General features: G+C 54.3%; 1 protein-coding gene across 8 annotated transcripts; it reads right to left on the reverse strand.

Annotated features, from left to right (window-relative positions):
• Window positions 1-243: 243 nt before the first annotated feature.
• On the reverse strand, window positions 244-18,151 carry ARHGEF40 (Rho guanine nucleotide exchange factor 40). Of its 8 annotated transcripts, none has more exons than XM_036030802.1 (24): window positions 16,307-16,339; window positions 15,334-15,531; window positions 13,480-14,722; window positions 13,164-13,331; window positions 12,913-13,033; window positions 12,231-12,327; window positions 12,042-12,122; window positions 11,811-11,927; window positions 10,784-10,879; window positions 10,576-10,691; window positions 9,844-9,970; window positions 7,940-8,062; window positions 7,697-7,840; window positions 6,606-7,216; window positions 6,239-6,473; window positions 5,839-5,925; window positions 5,070-5,285; window positions 4,233-4,403; window positions 3,264-3,441; window positions 2,391-2,495; window positions 2,028-2,171; window positions 1,387-1,529; window positions 927-989; window positions 244-791 (listed from the first exon to the last, which is right to left on the reverse strand). In XM_036030802.1, the coding sequence occupies exons 1-23, from the start codon at window positions 16,322-16,324 to the stop codon at window positions 951-953; spliced, it is 4,578 nt and encodes a 1,525-aa protein (XP_035886695.1). In that variant the 5' UTR covers window positions 16,325-16,339; the 3' UTR covers window positions 244-791; window positions 927-950. The 8 variants fall into 8 exon arrangements, with proteins under 8 accessions (XP_035886695.1, XP_035886730.1, XP_035886722.1 ...); XM_036030819.1 differs by having other exon boundaries at window positions 256-791; window positions 927-974; window positions 1,387-1,517; XM_036030809.1 differs by having other exon boundaries at window positions 256-791; window positions 927-974.
• Window positions 18,152-18,373: the final 222 nt, after the last annotated feature.

Here is an 18,373-nt window from a genome sequence, read left to right on the forward strand (position 1 = left end):
ACTGTGCTGAATCCACCTTGACTGTGACTAGACAGTGTGAGAGGAGGAGCTTCAAAGGGTACACTGGGCCTCTGGGAGCCACCCTGGAGGAGGCACATTCTCCCAGGCCATACCCAGCTTTGGGACAGGAAGGGATACAAGGTACCTTGTAGCCTTGTGTTTTGTGTGTTCTAGTTAATGATTGAGGAGAAGTATTCAAGTTAGTAGTATCACCTCAACCCAGAGGACTGCTCTAGCTCTTCCTTGGACACAAAATGCAAGTAAATACATTTAATATAACAATAGTATTATAATAACAGTAATTACATGTATAAAGTTTGCAGTTCCCCACCCCACCCTCATATATTGGTTTGCATAGCTCCGTTGCCTATGACACCCCAGAATGGAGTTACCAGGAATTATGGTTAACCTGGCAGAGATGAGTCTTCTTAGGGAGAGTCAGGGTGGGAAGAAGGGGAAAATACCGGTTATCCGGGGAGACCTGACATGGGGCTGTGCCCTGGGAGTGTGCAGTGGCCCAGGATGGGGAAGCACTGGGCCACAGATAACTCCTGCCTCCAGGGTATGAAGGCAAGTAAGTATGGCTACTCTGGTTCCTGAGGAAGAAGGCACCCAGTTTGGAAAAGCTACAGAGATAGCGGTAGCAGGGAAATGCGCTGGTCCTTTGACCTCTCTTTCCAGGAAGTAGAGGGAAGGAAGTCAAAGCTCTTCCAGTCCTTCACTATGTCCCACTGCCATCCCAGCCCAAAGTGTGCTGAGAGGAGGGGCTGTAGCCAAGTTCTGGATTTTGTCTAGAAGCCAGGAGAGAAGAAGGAGATGGGTTGGGAGAGGGAAGAGGTCAACTCCTAAGCAGCCGAGGGGACTAAGGGTGGTACATGCAAGAGGGAAGGAGTGTTGGGTGTGGTAGGAAGGGGACACCAACTCACCCAGGTCACAGAGGCGTGGTGGGGTCACTCAAGGCTCGGGGCATGACTCTTAGGAGAGAGAAACTGTGGTGAATTAAAAGGACAGAAATTACCTCTTTCCTGTATCCCATCTCTCTTTCTCACCCAAGGCTGTCAATTCACCTCTTTTTCCTCTCTGGAGTTTCTGAATTTTGCTGATTTAATCCAAGTCCAAACCAGGCTGTTGGCATTCTCCCCTTTCCATCCACTCCTGTACTATGCTGTTTATTAAAGATTGATTTTCACTTTTGACCTTAATGCCTCTCAGCCAGGGATGCAGGAGAGGAGAAAGACAGACTGGACAGTACAGCCAACCTGCAGCTTTGCTGGCAGCACAGGCTGGCTGGTTCCCTCTGCCCCCCATAGGATGAAAGATCAGAGGAACCCACCCAGAAAGTGGCTGAAGAGGGCACCCCTTCCCAGTCGTACTGCAGGGACTTACCTGCCGAGATAGCCCTAAGATCCCTCCAGTGGCCAAAGTGGGAGTGCTGCTCCCAGGGTTGGGGGGTTGCAGGCTGGGGCTGTTTCTTGGTCCTGGGGATGCATCTCCAGAAGAGTCAAGTGTTTCTGGGGCTGGAGGGGAAGCTAGGGTGAGAGCAGGGTATAGAACTCTTCTAAATTACCTGAAGCAACTAAGCTGCTCCATCAGGGAAGAAAAAGCTCTATAGCAACAGGAAGCTGTGAGTCACCATAGCACTCCACTTGCAAGAGAACCCCCGCTACCAAGAGGCAGGAAATTGTCAGTGGCATCATTAGAGCAACGAAGTGGGGGGAAGAAGCGATAGGAAACTAAGGATTGCCTCCTGGTGAACCAGGAGGGTACAACAGGAAGCTGAGGCAGTTTCCATAGAAACCCAAGGAGAGCTAGAGAGAGGTATAGAGGAAGTGCTTCTTAGCAACAGGCTGCTGTAGCATTACGCTAGCAACCCAATGGAAGGCTCTTAGCAATGGGGAAGCTGTAAATAGTTGTCATGGCAACTGGACTTCTTGGCTAGAAAAAGGAATTGCTCAGCAACAAGCAGCCTGAACATCACAGTGATGACCCAGCTGTTGGGGGGAGCCACCCCTTGAGAGGTGCCTCACCCAGGGAAATTTGCTTGACGTCCAGATCCCAGGCCTCCTCCTCGACGCGGGCAGGCAGGGAGCAGGCTCCCGGTGAGAGGCCCGGAAGGGAGGGGCCGGCATGCTCAAAGGATGACACGGCCACGGAGGCCCGAGTGCGGGCGGCTGCAGAGAGTCGGGGTGGGGGGTGGGTGCTGGTGTGGGAAAGCCCTCCTGGCTCCCTGAAAAGACCCTAAGCTTCATAGAGGGCTTCCCAGTCAGTCCCATAACTTCTGGGAAGACATCCACTCACTACCCTTCCTCACTTTCTACCATGCCTCCCCACTGTGCCCTCACTGTCAAGGTCTTGACTCCTGGATCACTCCCCAGCACTGTAGCCCTTACCTCTTCCAGTAAGCAGGGCACTCAGTGTCCGCTCCCCAAGGGCCTTGATGTCCAGGAAAGGTTTATTCCCAATGCCCATGGAGACCATCTGCTGCACTCGGAGCTCTAGGGAACAGAGACCCTGTTACCAACCTCCTTTTGCCCTTTCTCTGCTCCAGCCCTAGCATTGTTTTGGTTGATTCTTCCTTTTGCTCCTTCTCAACTCTTATTTCTCCCTCTCATGTCTCTGGCATCTCTTCTTTCTCTTGCGGGTGACACAGATGGAGATAGTGGTCCTCAACCTCCTCGAACATCTGTCTCTTTCCTCTTGCATGCTGCATCCTGCCCATTTACCATTCCAGCCCTCCAACTTTTCTTCTTATGCTCATGTTCTTCCCTTTATCTTGGGTGTTAAGAGCAAAACTCACATTTTTACATACCACTACAGTTTATAAGTACTTCCACATATAATTCTCCCTATCACACTGAGATGCAGATATTACTTTCCTTTTTTTTTCCCAGATGAGCAGAATGAAGTTCAGAGAATTGAAAGAAGAAAAAAACCCAGCAAAACCCCCAAAGCCAAAATAGAAAACGAGTTCATGTCACAGAGTTAAGTTCTAGAACACAGGTCCAGTGTATACTTTCTCACTCTCTTCTGCCCAGCCATGTGCTTTTTCTTCCCTGAAATTTGCTAGATTCCTCTTTCCTTCTGGTACACCTTAGACTAATTCGTATCTCAGCAGTCTCTCTCAGATCACATCCTGAAACTTCTCATAAGTCATTTCTCTTTCTCTTTCCTCCATCCTATTTTCCCATGTGTTCTCCACACTTTCCACCTAACCTGCCATAACCTTGACCCCAAGCACACCCTCCCCCAGCTTCGCCTGTTACCCTTGTTATGGGCTGCCTGTCTCCATAGCAGCTGGGCAATAGAACTTGTCCACTTGAGTTTGATCTCTGGTGAAGCTGCCTGCAGAGTGTATGCCTCCCGTGCCCGCCGCCGCCGAAACCACAGCTCAAAGCAGAGCCCACTGTCCCCGATGTTTTCTGTTAGTCCCATGTCAGCAGTCTGAGAAAGAGCAAAGGAGAGTGGGTAAGGATGGAGTGAGTTCTGGCTAGATGGTACCACATGGAAAAGCATTACACTTAGCCTGGCATCTGGTAGATGTTCAGTAAATGTTTGCTCAACACCTACCATTGGCCAACTGCTCTACATTTAGTTTCTATAGCAACCATAATTTATAGAAGGGGAATGCCCAGAGTCATGAAGCAACTTGCCCAAGCAAGGGTTTATCATAGCTTATTAGAGAAGGAAGGTTCAAACCACATCTTTTATTCCAAAATTAGGCTTTTTTCTCTATACTGTACTCTGCCGCCCCGTCCCGAAGAGCTGGAACTAGTGAATGGGGACAAAGTCTAGAAACCCTTAGAATCATGCTACATAGCCATAGGTTGCTATTGATGTTTATCTGGGTACCAGGGCTGTTTCCCTAAAGCAAGTCCTCCCTCCTCTTGGCTTCTTCAGTTCCATCATGCTAAGCTATATACACAGTGTCCTTTCTCCCATCCCCCAGGGACCATGTGTGTTCTTGATGGGAGGGGTCCTCCTTCTTTCTGGCTTGGAATGCCTCATGAGTCTTCTGAATGAAAGATAAGGAAAAGCTCAAGGAGTAGACTGACGATGGTCTTCTCTCACCCTCACACCCAACTGCTGGTTGGTTATAGGCCAAAATCTGTTCTAGATGATGCAGATTCTGAACGTGGGTTGGGCTGAATTTACAGAACATCCTGAGTTCTCAAGAAGAACATGACTTCCTGTCCTATTCCCCCCGCCAGCCCTCCTTCCTGCAGGCATTGTACCTTAAAGGCCTGTTTGTAAACAAAGATCTCTGACCCCCCCTCAGAGCCTTTGAGCTTGCTGAACAGGAGGAGGTGCTCGAAGAGAAAGACATGGCGAAGGCACTTCTTTCGGCCACAGATGACAGTGAAGGGATCCCGGTGCAGGAGCTGTCCTTGTTCCTTCAGATCTGTCTGTAGAAAGGAAAAAACATAATTGGCCCTGGAGCCCTTTGTGTATACTTTATGGGGAGGAAAAATGCAATTTATGGGGCAAGGACTTAATGACAAATTCTCAGAGAGAGTCAGGAAGTCAGGGAAGCCCTTGGCCTAGAATCCACCTACTGGTCACTGTTTCCTGGCCTAGCAGCACAGCCTGCCTCTGAAGGTGGAAGGCACATTGTGTAGTAGGGTTTATAGCCTCTCATGTGGAAGCCTTTGAATATTGGGGACCAAAGCACCATTTTGCCCCAGGAAGAGAATAAGCAAAGAATTGATGGGGAAAGAAGTCTACCAGAGGAAGTAGGTTTTCAACCTGTTCTGGAACCTCACAACAGGAAAGAGATTATGTAGAGGAGAATAAGGTATGTGTGAGTGTTGAGATGCAGAAAGAAGGCAGAGTAGATAGGTAAAGATAAGAATTAGGAAAGGAATAGGTAAGTGCAGGCAGATGTAGGATCTTGGGATGTTGGGCAGAAGTCCAGTGAAGTTCAGTCACTTGACTCTGGCCAATCAGCTGGTTAAAAATTAGAGCTTTGGGCCCTCTGACCTTGAGTCTAGTTCTCTTTTCACTGGCCCACATTGCTCTGGGGCCACAGGGCTAGGCAGTTTGAGCTGGAGTGACCGGAGCCCTGGCCTCACCTCACAGCCACGCACTGCCTCCACGGCCAGCAGGTCTCTACCACGGGTCTCTTGTTCCCGAAGCAGCTGCACTGCGGCCCCAAGGGCCTGGCGCTCAGAACTCAGCTCATGCCCAGCTTCCCTTAGGAGCTCCTCCAAGAGCCGCCCATACCGAGCCAGATGTTCCAGGGGCTGCTGCAGGGCCCTGGGCAGTTGAGGCCCACACTCTGTAGAGCCCTGGGTTGGGATGGAGACAGACAGGGATTAGGGAAGGGACTGGAGGTGGTGGGGACTGAGCTCTGTGGGGCGGGTGGTATTCCAGGCTTCTGGGGATAGGTGAAGCTCAGATATACCCAAAGGTAAGGTGAAAACCTTTCCCCAGAAAGACAGCAGGTGGGGGGCTACAGGAGATTCAGTCATCCTCTGTATTTTGATGGGGCATAGAGGAGGAATACAAGTAATCCCTTATGTCCTCTGGCTTTTAACTTTTGAAGTCACTTTCCCATCTTTTGTTGTGAGGTCTTTTGATCCTCAGAATACTCTGTGAGTTAGATATAGTGAACATTGCCCCCGCTTATCAGTGTAGAAACAGAGGCTCAGAAGAACCAAGAGTCTTGTCCAGTAGTTCCTCAGGTGGACTAGATAAGAACCTAGGTTCTAGGAGGTTATTGGTAGGTGATGTTCCTGGGCACATCCAGGAAAGCTTTTTCCCCTGAGAGATTTTGAGCTTGGGTGGATTTTAGGTCTTTGTGGCCCCACCCCTTCTCATGAGGATTGGCGAAAAGGTTACCTTGGCTGGGGGGCCCAGTGCAGACAGAGCATTTTCCAGTTTGTGTCGGTGCTTCACGTACTGAGCATAAAGGCTGAACTGGTCCCCCTGTGCCATTAGAGAAGAAATAAGATCCCTGCAGAAAAGACCCCTTCTTCTCCTCCTCCACATCCTCACTGTAGCCCAAAGGAGGGTCACCATGGCACACTCTGCCAAGGGAACGACCGACTGCCACGGAGATAGTGACGGTCAGGCAGCACTCGTGGACAGGGACCCAGAGGGACCCAGGAAGTAGCACTAGGCTCCAGAGTCTTGGACCACACATTTTAGTAGGGATGAGTTAGGGGACAGAGGCTAAGAAGGAGGTTCAAGTGGGTGGGGCTGAAACATGACCTGGAAGAAGTTTCACAGGATCACTCACGTGGCGAAGGAAGCAGGCCCCAATTCTCAGGGGGTGGGTGGCACAACCCTGAAGCTCCCGCAAAAAGTGTGTCCGATGGAAGCTGCGAAGCCTCTCCCGGACACTCAGGGCGGCGGCCCAGGTGCCCCGAAGCTCAGGGGTCAGCTCACACCCAGGAGGTGGCACTGGCTCACTCAAAGTGGCCACATACTCCTGCTCACAGGCAATCAACTCAGACACCAGACGCTGCTGGGCACTGCAGGTAAAACAAAGAGTGGCAGAGGAGACTGGGGCATGTGAAGGAGTCACCACCCCCAACAACGTCATGTTCTTTTCCTGCTGAGCAGTTGGGACTGCATCTTAGGCCCTGGTTGAGCTGGACTCTCACCTGATGCTTCGCTTGCGCTCCATCCGGGGGGTGCCTACTCCCCAGGGCCCATCTGGCCCCCCGGCCCGGCCTAGCAGCACGTGTTCCCGGGGTGAGCATGTCCTATCTACCACCTCGGTACTGGTGACCTCCAGGCCTCGGATCAGCACAGTCCTTGGTGGTCTGCCCTCTGCTTCTGGAGACAGTTCAGGGCCCTCCTCCTCATTGTCCTCCCCACAGGGAGCCAGAGAGCAGTGGGATGGGGCTGCCAGTGCCCCAGGGCTGCTGGGGAGCAGCAGGGAGGTGAGACTGGGTGAGGGGCTGTGGGGACCCCGCTGGGCCCCTCCACTGCTAGCACTGTCTGCCCGCCGTCGCCGGTGGCCTCGTGGACTGGCCTCCTCTCCCAGCTGTTGCTGAATCCTTTTCTCCAGCTCTTGGCAGCGGGCCCGGCAGCGGCCCCATTCTCTCAGGGCTGCTGGGCTACCCAGGTCCAGGGCCAGGGCTCGCATCTCCTGGAAGGTGCCGGCACTGGGCTCCGGTGCCCGTCGCAGGGCCAGGGCTGCCAACACTGCCTCTCGACCCGGCCCTGCTCCTGCTAGCCTGGCAGAGCCTTCATCCACCCATTCATGTGCCTACAAGACCAAAGAGGTTAGGGGTGGGGAGAGGAAGGAGTGGAATCCTGTGCTGCTCCCTTATGCTGCCTGATGATAGCTGTTGGCTTCTTTCACAATGGCTTCCCAATGCTCACCACCCCCCCAGGCTTCTCAGTACATGTCCCCATCACTGCCTGACCAGGCCACTTTAAACTGGTGTGGAGATGGCAGCCCAAATGAAAGAACACCAATACACACAATTTGCCACTGGCAGGCTCTGCACTAAGTGCTTTTTTATATGGCTTATAATCCTCACGGAGTCCTGCGAGGTAGGTGCCCATGGAGGCACACTTGGGCTTGGTATCTTGTCTCAGGCCATTTAGCAAGTAGGTGGCAGAGCCAGCAGGTGAAGCCAGGGAGATGGCCACCTGAGTCCCTGCTTTTAACAACTACCCAATCAGCCTCTTTAGACAAAAGGAAGACAATGGCGGCCGTGGAAGGATGAAGCTGTGCACACACCTGCTGGAAGAAGCGCTGTAGCCGCAGGGCTCGGTGGAGGCCACTCTCAACTTGTTCCAGCCGCTGCTCAAAGATATCCAGAACCTTCTGGGAGGCAGCATCGTCCTCCAGGGCCAGGGCCTCCCGTGCCTGAGCCAGGCGCTCCTGGAGAAGGGAGGCTACGCTCAGACCTGGCCCTCATTCCCACCCAGCCGCCCCTTCCTCCCCAATGTCTCGCTCACCTGCCCCTCTCCCACTCCTCACCTGAACCTCAGCACTGAAAGCCCGGAATCGGAGCTCTGTCTCCTGCAGGGCAGACAGGCAATCCCCTGGTGCAGTGAAGCTGGCCAGCTGCTCCTCCCCTGGACCTGCTAGCCATTGCAGCACCTGGGGCAAGCAGGGTGGAAGAGTGGGACTGTGAGGGAGGAAGAGGCTTGCAGAGGGTAGGAAAGGGAAGCTGAGATCCTGTTCAACCCCATCACCCCAATCAGCAGAACCTTGGGCGAACTGTTTCATCTCAGCTATAAAGTGGGGATGCTAACAGCGGATGGCACAGTGTGCTATCCGCTTTGTGCCGAGATCTTTGTGAAGCAGCAGATGAAAGGGAAGCTGGGCACGCGGGTTAGGGCTCCAGGGCTGTGCCGTGATGAAATCAATAAAACTGATGTGAGCCCGAGACAGGATGAGGGGATGAGGACCGAATTGAGGACCAGGAGAAATTTCACATTTTCTGAGCCCAGTGATGGGTGGAGAGATGGCTCAGGAGGTGGTATTGTGTGTGTGTGTGTGTGTGTGTGCGCGCGCACACGTGAGCCTGCATATGCAGGCACGTGCATGCAGCTGTAGTTGCCTATTACAGGCTCGAGGGACTCACTGGATACAGGATGTTTGGCCAAAAAGGTAAGTTTTTCCTCTGAAGAAAGGCTGGAAGCTGGGTGAGACAGCTGAGCATAAGTCAGGGTGTTCCCAGTAACCAAGGCCAACAGTGAATGCTTCCATGGTGTTTTGCTTGATTCGTTTGTTATCCTGACACCCCTATACATGTGATTAGCATCCCCATTCTACTGATGAGGACTTGGGAATTCAGAGACACTTTCAGACTCGCCCAACATTTCACTCCCAGCAGAACTGAAACTCAAGCTGAGCACTTTAGCCTTTAAATCCTGTGTGCTAACAGTTTTTAAGCAGTGGGAGAAAAGAACTAATAAACAAGCAAGCAAACATACAGTAAGATGTATAACCCTTTGGATACTGGGATGGAGAGAGCCAATATGCAGAAATCCCAGGAAACAGAGAGCCCTGCTACTACCCCCCACCCCCCACTGCTCCCACCTTTTGACACTGGCCCTTAATTGACCCTCCCCGATGCCCACATGAAAGTCAGTGAGGTCAATTGACTCACCACGCTTGGCACTAGGGAGGAGCAATGAAATTTCAAAGCCCTCTCTAACCCACACAGTAGAGTGGGGAGCACACCCCTATGGGGCTCTTAACCATAAGAGTAAAGTCAAGATTCAGAGAAGCCAGCCTTATCACTGAATCTTCCACACAAAGAGGCCTTGGTTCCCAAGGCATCTAGGGAGGGCTTCCATTGCCCTCTCCTTCCAAGGGGCCTTTCCAGCCTCAGGTCTGGAGGACGACATTGTATAGAGTTGAGGAGCCATGGCTGTGGGCTCAGTGGGTTGAGCACTGGCCTGCAAAGGGCAGCCGACTGATGTTTCTCCCTCTTCTTCTCCCTCCTTTTCCCTCTCTGAAGATGAACAAACAAAATCTTAAAAAAAAAGGAAGAGCTGAGGGAACATGGGTGGCAGTATAGATAAAGAGCAGGTATCAATAGACATTTATTGTTTTTAAGCAAAGGAGGCAGGCACTCCAGGATCAATCAGCTCTTCCCAGACCCCCTACGATACCAACCATCTCTCACAATCTTTAAGGGTCCTTGGTCAAACATGAACAGTGCAGAGGGGGAGACTTTGCTGGTCTTGCGATGCTATCTCCCTCCTGTCGACTCTCACACTGACCATGACCAACCTCCAGGGGAGGTGAGAGAGGGAAGGCTAGCCAACCAAGCCAGGTTAGGAGAACACCATCACCTCTATCAGTGGAAAGGGGGTGCTGAAGGCCAGGCCCCCAGGCCAAGTGAGAGAGGTCCAGGGGTCCTGGTTCACCTGCTGGAGTCGGCGCAGGCGCTGCCGCTGCTCCTGCTGTTGCACGTGCAGGTTGGACAGGCGCACAAGCTGATGAATGGCTTCGTCCACCTCCTGGTACAGTGTAGCTGGGCCTGGGCCCTCCAGCCTGGGAAAGGAGTGGGGCAGAATGAATCACTGCCCTTGTTTATCAAGTCCCCTTACCCTATTCCATCCTTGCATCCCTATAAGAGGTGGAGAGTATCATGGGTCATTGTATAGGCCTGGATTTGAATCCTGACTTTTTCATTTATTGACTAACCTTGGCCAAGACATTGAACACTTCTGATCTCCCAAATCCCCATTTTTATCATAATATGTAGACACCCTATGGGAGTTATGAGATAAGTGGAAAAGCATGGTATCTTGTCCAGATGACACATGCTCTGTAACAGTGCCCTGGCTAGTGTGGCTCACTGGACTGAGCACCGGACTGTGAAGCAAGGGGTTGCCAGTTCGATTCCCAGTCAGGGCACATGCCTGGGATGCAGGCCAGGCCCCTAGTAGGTGGCACATGAGTTGCAACCACACACTGATACACATTGATGTTTCCCTTTCTCTCTTTCTCTTTCCCTTACTCTCTTTCTAAAACTAGATAAATAAATCTTTTTTTTAAAAAGAGAATGATCTGACAGCTAAGGTTATCGGCAGTCCCCGGTTGTGTCTCCACCCACCACATCCACCTGCCCCAGCACATCCGTCCGTCTCCCATACTTGCTGCTGTGGGTGGAGCGCAGCCTCATCAGGATGGCTCCCCCATCCTTCTGTAGCTCTGTCAGCCAGGGATCTGCCAGCACCTTTTGTAGGGGCTCAGGCATTCCTACCGCCTCCTGGGAGCAGGAAGCAGTTGATGGTTGAGGTTCTACCACAGTTCCCACCACAGTCCCCACCCCGTGCCCTTTTGTCCCATCTCACTTCATACCTCTCCTTCTGGCACTGTCACTGCCTCCAGTTCCGAAATGGCTTGGCGTACAGAGCCCAGCACTCCTCGGCACAGACGGCACAGCCTTGCCACTTCCTGAAACACACACACAGGGATGAAGTCCAGGGATAGTCTAGGATAAGGAGCCTGAGCTCTTGGGTGGACATGGGGCAGCCCCAGAAGCTTTTACAGAGGCAATGCTGACTTCAGTTCCTGAATTCGTTGCTTACTGACTGGGTCACCTTGGGAAGGTCTAGAAACCTCCCTGAACCTCAGTTTCCTCAACTCTAAGATCTGGATAAGACATAAGGGTTTCGTGAAGTTTAAAGAGATGCTGCTACATAAGCACCCAGCGTGGGCCTGGCACACTGTGAAGCTTAGTAAACACGAGTCTCCTCTCCTCTGTCTCCCTTACCCTGTAAAACCCTCTACTCAGCCTAGTTAGATCCAGGTCCCAGGTACACAGCTTAGAGATCATGTTATAGGCCTCCTGTAATACTTGGCTGAGATCATGTTTATACCTCTTTTCTTGAATACTCACAGCACTTAAGTTCAGAGAACCAGAGATTACATCACAATGGATGTCTTTTGTGGGTGACAATCCCAAGGCTGCGATGTTGGTGCAGGAAGCAGGTACAGAAAGCCACCGTCTCAGGAAGTGGGGTGCAAGCACTTATCCAAGGTCACATGGACCCAGAACCAGACTTCCTGACTCTCAGCTCTTTCTAGAACCCCAGTGATGCTATTTCACACTGCTCTCTAGTAGTTTCTGACTTATCTCCCACCGAAAATCATATGCAGCTTCGTGGCATGTTAAGAATTTATTTCATATGCTCATCCCATTGTACATGCACAATATTCTGCTCATGGTTTATGAGCCATAAGTTTATTTGTTGAATTGAATGGGAGGGAAACCACGTTTTTTCCAATCCCTTGGTCAAGTTTCAGTTCTGCCTTGTCTCCTAGAATGTTCTCAGCTTGGTCATTCTTGGCTCCCAGTCTTCTGGGTGGAGGAGGTGTAGCTCACCTGGTGTACCTCTACCCAGTGGCCTGGAGAGGACTCCCTGTGACCTCCCAAGTCCCACTGCAGCTCCTCTGGCTTGGCCACTCTTTTCAGATCATTCTCTGACAGCAACTCAGCACCCTGTAGACACATGAAGGCAGGGGTTTCTTGCTTGGGCATTGCCCCCTGGGAGTCCAGCCAGGCTCTTCTCTCTCCACTACTGCGGCGCACTACGTGGGAGTGAGGGGCTCAAACCTGAAATCCATGGATCTCAGTCGGAGAGTCATTATGACTGAGAAGGAGCAGCCGCTGAATGATGGGGGGGTCTCCTAAGTCCTAAAGGAGGGAAGAATAACCCTAAGTTGTGGGGAATGGGGTAGCCTGGGATGGCCACTAGGGAAGAGTTGGGATCAGGAGAAGGATGTGTCTCAAGGGGTTGGTTACCTGAAGTTGACTCAGGACGGGAATGAGTGCGGGAGGCAGGGGAGGTGCCTTGCGAAGGTCCAGCAGGACAGACAGCCCCAGTATCTGTAAATCGGGCCTGCGGGAACAGGAAGAGCCAAGGAGGCCATGTGTGTGTGTGTGTGTGTGTGTGTCTGTTGAGGGGACAGTGGCACAGGGCCTGGCCTTAGTGTTATTGGGTTTCAGAAGTTAGTCCCTGGTATGTTTGGGAGCCAATGGGCAAGTCTGGGATGTGTGTCCAAGAAGCAGTGTGACCTAGCAATCAGGAGTCCATATTCATGTGGTTATTGGGTCACAGGAACAGAGTATAGAAAATTAAGAATTCTACGCTCTGGAGGGTCTAAATTCAAAGTCAGCATGTAGCACGGTCCCTAATAGGTTCCTGGTGCTCAATAAATAGTTGCTGAATAAGTGAATCAGTGTCCTGATAATCTAGGCAGTGTGTTGGGGTAGTGAAAAGCAGCAATGTTGATTTTCAGAGTCGATGTAGATATCCTGGAGGTTTAGGGTGAGTAAAGTCAGAAGTCAATGATTTGAAAATGTGAGGATTGAAGGAGCAGGTGTCCTAGATGTCAGGAGGTCACTGTCCTAAGATGAGAAGAGGTCCAAGTCCTCATGACCCAGGAGGTTAGTGTCCAGGGTACCAGCAATGCGCCTCTGTTACCTGAGCAGTGAGTGCAGGTAATGAAGAGCAGTGCTCAGCGTGTCTCTGGAGGGCGGGGGCTCCTCAGGAGGGCACGGTGGAGTGATGGTCAGCAGAGCTCGCCCACTCTGGTCGACCCCTCCTGAGAACACAAAATGGCCAGGCTGTCCTGGCTGGGGGCTACCTCCCATCCGCTCCACCACTCTCTGCAGCCCACTCCAACCTCTTCTCTTTCTTTGACCCCTTTCCCTTCAACCATGATGCCCACTGACCAGTCAGCACGAGGAATCCAGATGCCATCAAGTCCCAAGCTATGTCAGGGTCATCAGAGATAGAGACTAGAGGGGACTCTTCTGGGATCCTGTCCTCTTGCACTTCCTGCACATCTTCCAGAGTTGGTGCTGGGGGATCAGCAGGGAGCCCTTCGGGACCTGTGGGTCCTATACAGACACAGACAGAGCTATGGGCCTGACATGAGACCAGGTATGGCTGTTCCACTCCCAGCCTCTCCTCTGCTCCTGCTCCAGCCCCCTTCCCAAGGCCTAACCTACACTGGTCCTTGCCCCACTGACCTCAGTATCATCTCACCTGCTGTGCACACCAGGCTCAGGCCCTTCTGCTCCCTCTCTCTGGCTTTCTCGTCTATAGGTCCACATGCTTCCGGGGGCCAAGGCTCTTTCTCATCCGCTGGTTTGAGCTCCTCTTTTGGCTCAGACTCTGATTTCTCTGAACCTTCATGGACCTCCTTAACCAGGCCACCTCCTGGAAGCTCATTTGGTGAGGGCAAACTGATGAGGGCTTCTTGTTGGCTGGTCTCTTCCTTGTTCCCAGAGCTCAGCAGGACAGGAACACTGTCCCCTACTCGGCTTAGAACCCCTCTGCCTGCCGCTCGCTTCTTTCTCCTATTTCCTTTGCCTTTCCGAGGGGTGCCAGGAGGTCCTTCAGCTCCCTGGCCTGCTCCTCCTCCAACCTCCCCAGGCCTCAGGGGGCACAATTCAGAGGCTTCTCCCAGCACCTCTGCTGGGGCCTCAGATACCTCCTGGGCTGCTGCCTCCGGGAGGACCTCAGCTCCTGGGGGAGATCCCAGGGAAGCTCCGCTGCTGCTCCCCTCACCGGGTGGGCGTGCCCCATCCTGGTCCCGAGGTCCCAGACCCTTCTGGTGCATCCATGCTCGGTGTCTCCGGTGCCTGCCCTTCCCTCCAGCACCCTTTCGGGTGGGTACTGTCCGGGTCCTGGTGAGGCCTGAGGAGTCCCCGGCATCCATGGGGCTCCCCATCATGGGAAGTGTCACCTCCAGCAGCTCCACATATTCACCCTCAGGTTCTTCAGCAGGGGCATTGTGCCCATCCCCAGGGCTCCTGGTGCCCAGGGCCTCCTCAGGGAGTGGAGGGCTGGGGAGCCCTGGGGGTCCAGAGGGCAGTTCTGGGGGCAGTGTGCTTGGCTGATGTCCTACCATGAGACCTTCTTTGTGCACAAATCGGGGGCAGATGAGCTCAGCCCAGGGCAGCCGCTGAATTCCAGAGGGTGCGGAGAGTAGACAGGTACTGAGGCGACCTGTTGGCCGGTCCTTATTGATGCCTTGTAGCCACTCAGGTGTGAACAGGTAGGCACAGGCCTCATTGGGCACAGGCAGCTCCTGCACACGCCCACCCCCTGGGGCCAAGCACTTAAGTACCAGACGTGGTGCTTGGGCTGCTGAGGGCACCACTTGCAGGTAGAAGTCCCCTGGGCACAGCAGCTGCCAGGGCAGGGCTGCTAGCTGTACCACCACCTGCTCATGCAAGCAGAGGGGCCAGCCCTCATGGAAGAAGAGGAAACCACTGTACTGGGCCTGGGAAGAGAGATGGGAGGTTGTGCTCAGGCCTCTGCTGATGAAACCAGCAGGAGGGGACAGTTAGAATGGGACCATCCTAGGCAGGAGTGGCCTTATGCCTGGTGGGTTATAGCCCCAGGACAGTAGGAGGGGATATCTTAGGGTATTCACGTGGCAGAGGAGGGGCTTGGAACTGGTCAGTTTGCTGATGGTACGAAGCTCGTTCCATGTGTGGGAGTAAGAACTGAGTCATTACAAAGACATGGACAGCAGATGCCATTGTCTTGGAGGACTCAGAGACTCTTAGGAGGTCTTTACAACTGTAGAAATGAAGGATCTCTCTTGAGCCACTCTGGGGGAGTTAGTGTCTTAAGAAATTTGTGTGAGGGAAAAAATGTCTGGAATTGGGTCTGGAGGGTCAGGATGTTTAGGAGTTGATGTTTCTTAGGGGTCAATTTTTGGGGAAGATGAGTGTCTATGTGTTAATATCTAAGGGACAGTGCCTCTGGGGGTGATCAGTATCAGGGAGTCAGCGTGTCTGGGTTGGGGTAAGTTAGTGGGTCTGGCTAGTCTCTGGAGTTAGGCAGAGGATCTTAAAGGAGATAGAACAGGAATGCATGGCCACTCACACAGGCTTCCTGCTGGACCTTGGCAAGCAGATGCTTCGCGGGCACCAGGAAGTCCAGTGTGTACTTCAGCGCATCCTCCCGATAAGTCCTTTCCACCACCTGGAACACCTGGCCCAACAGTGTGGGGGCCGTTGCCTCGAAGGGCGGATAAAGGGCAGCAAGTGTGCTCTGCACACAGTCTTCCACTGGCTCAGGCTCCTGGTAGAGACAAGACCAGACTGCAGATCCTTAGAGATCACCCTAGCATGGTTCCTTGGGAGCTGGCTGTGTCACCCTAGGGCCCCATTGGGTGCACAGAGAGAACAATCAGGAAATGCTGGCCCAGGATGGGAGCGGGGTGGGGCCAATCAGAGTGTGCAGGCCTCGAAGTGCACTCCATGAGAGAACCCTGAGACACTGGCTTTGGAGAGTCAGGGAGAATTTGCTGTGAATGTCTCTGATCAGGGTCCTCCCTGGTTCTTGGGAATCAGCGGGATTGCATAAGCCCTCCCCCAGAGAGCAGAGACAGGCTCCTGGCCTGTCAGGGGGCTGACTTATGGCTGAGAGCTCTGGAGGGTGGGGCACTCATGTGGCCATCCTGCAAGCCCCTCCTCACAGGGTATACCATCCAGAGACCCCCATCTTAGGAGGGGGTGCCACCACACATGAGTCATGTGCTAGAGATGGTCGCTGGATGGGAAGGAGGACTGGAGGGCTGTCTATGGTGAATCGTTTTAGCATCCCCTCTCCCAGAGTGGCTATGAAGCAATCCACCCACCAATTCCTGGAGCACGTGGGATTGGGTTACAAACAACTGGGTGGGGACAGTTGAAAGAGGAAAAAGTCACAAAAGTAATGAGTGGGGAAGGGAAGAGCAGGCCTTGACAGCATGAATTGGAGCTGAAATCTTTTCTGATTCCAGCAGGAGGTCTTTGCCAATCTCCTCCTAGAGCCACTGTCTCAAAAGACTCAGCCCTACTTCCTCCAAACTCACCTGCCTAAGTGAATCCATGGGTTCTTGTTCCCCATCCCTCTCTAAGCAAATACCCTTCAAGCTATTCTTCTGTAAACGTATTTGTCCTTCAAGATGGCTTTGAAGTTTATTTTATTAGATCTATTTGCTGTAAATGGGCAAGGGGAAGCTCACTGCACAGTTTTTCTAGTTCTTTACCTACGCGACCCCCAGCTCTCCCTTTGCCCTGAAGACAAAACTGCATACCGGACTTGCCTGCCTGTCTCGACCACGAGATGCTCGGACAGCCACTCCAGAGAGGGCCATTGAGTGCGTCACACAGAGACCCGATCCCAAGGTCTGTGGGCGAGCAGACAGACCCCCCAGTGTTCCGGGGACCCGGCCAGCGCAGAGAGCGTGGGTGGGGGAAGGGTGGAGTCGGGCGGGGCGGGGGGCGGGTGGCTAGGCAGAGTGGGCTGTCTGCTCTGAGGCCAGGAACGGGGATCTAGAGCTGGAGCAGCGAGGCAGCTGCAACCCATTAGGGGCGGTGAGCTCATGGCTGAGCGAGAGTCTCAGCCACAGGAAACGACACCGGCAGGAGGGGAGGAGGGGTCTGGGGTGGGAGGCGGCGGGCAGGAGCTCGGAGACCAGGCTTCCAGACGGCTGGGACCAAAGAAGAGACCAGAGAGACTGAGTCAGCTCTCCCTGGCCCAGTTCCTCTTTCTTCTCGATCCAGCCTCCCTGCCAGGGGGTGCCCTTCCTTTAGTGCTCTCAGCTTCTCCACTCCCGGTAGGGAGCGCCCCCAGGCAGGGCCTCTCCCCCTCCTCCACCCCCGCAGGGGGGCGGCCCTTGGGCCGCGTCCCCCCTACCCCACTCCCGCAGTGGACGCTCCCTGGCAGTGCCACTCCTGCAGTGATTCTTCAGAGAATACTTCTGGAGTGAAAGTTCGCAGGATAGTGTCCACTGCTGTTGGTATGGGCTTCCCTTTAACTGTGCCCTCCAGCTCCCTGCGCCCTAAGCGGCTGCTGCCAGGGTCCCCTACCCCCTACAGGGAGCTCCCGCCAGTGCCTCCCCGCCCCACCCCCTCCTGCAGCGGGAATGCCCTAGGACGGTTTCTGTTCCCTGCAGCGGGAGCTCAGGGGGACTCCCCCGACTCCCCGAAGTCTCTTGTCTGCTCGGGCAGCGTCACGCCTCCCGTCACGGCGAGCCCCCCTCCCAATTCTGTCCACTATCCTGAGGCAACCTCTCTTCTCCGCGGGAATTTCCCTCTTTGGCTATGTCTCTGGCCCCAGCCCAGCCTCGGCTGTGGCCGGTCCCCCAGGGCCGGATGGGTGGGCCCGGCTCACCGGGCTGGGGACTGGGATGGAAAATGGTAGTTCCAGGCAGGTCAGTTCTCATGACCTGAGGCCGCTAGGGCTGCTGCAGCACCCAACCCGCAGGAGGGCCCCGGAGGGGAAGGGAAGATCCTGCAAAGGAAGGCACAGGTCAGGGCAGAGGAGGGCGAGAGGAGCTGTGTAGATTAGGGGAGAGACCAAAGAGAGAAGGGGGGAAGGGGCGGGGAAGAGTAGTGAGAAAGAAAGGGTGAGGGCAATGCCCGGTGGGGGCCGAGCCAGACAGTGGGGCGGACAGCCAGATCAAAGAAAAGAAGAGGGGGGGATGGGAGGGGGGAGAGTCCCGGAGCGCTCAACAGTCCAAAGCAGGCGTCAGAGGCACAAGCCGGGGGACTGGTGGCCCGAAGTGGGTTGAGCGAAGGCGGAGGGGACCCCTGGGTTACGACGCGGGACTCACCATGGCTCGGCGCGGATTTGCGTCCGAAGCTCCGGCCGGCGGGCGGGGCCGGGCGCGCCGCCGCTTCCCTCCCGCCGTTCGCGTCTCGCCGGGTCTGGCTAGGGGACAGCGCCGGCCGCGGTGGCGGCTCGGCTCGCTCCGGCTCCCAGGCCGCGGGGCCCAGCCAGGGAGGGCCCAGACGGCCGCCCCGCCCCGCCCCGCCCCGCAGTGCCCGCCTCCGACTCCCCGCCGGAGGGAGCCGGACCCCAGCTGGGACCCCCCTACGCGGACTCCCTCTCCCGCGCTCAGCCTGTCCGCGGCTCCCGCGACTCCTCCAGCGAC

The sequence above is a fragment of the Phyllostomus discolor genome, chromosome 1, assembly GCF_004126475.2.
Source record: "Phyllostomus discolor isolate MPI-MPIP mPhyDis1 chromosome 1, mPhyDis1.pri.v3, whole genome shotgun sequence".
Taxonomy (NCBI): Eukaryota; Metazoa; Chordata; class Mammalia; order Chiroptera; family Phyllostomidae; genus Phyllostomus; species Phyllostomus discolor.

Excerpts from the sequence above, each read along its gene's own strand:
- ARHGEF40 (XM_036030802.1), bottom strand. Across the intron at positions 14,723-15,333 it reads AGGTCCAGCAGGAAGCCTGT|GCCCAGTACAGTGGTTTCCT; the intron begins GTGAGTGGCCAT and ends CTCTCTTCCCAG. Across the intron at positions 2,496-3,263 it reads ACAGGCAGCCCATAACAAGG|AGCTCCGAGTGCAGCAGATG; the intron begins GTAACAGGCGAA and ends TCTGTTCCCTAG.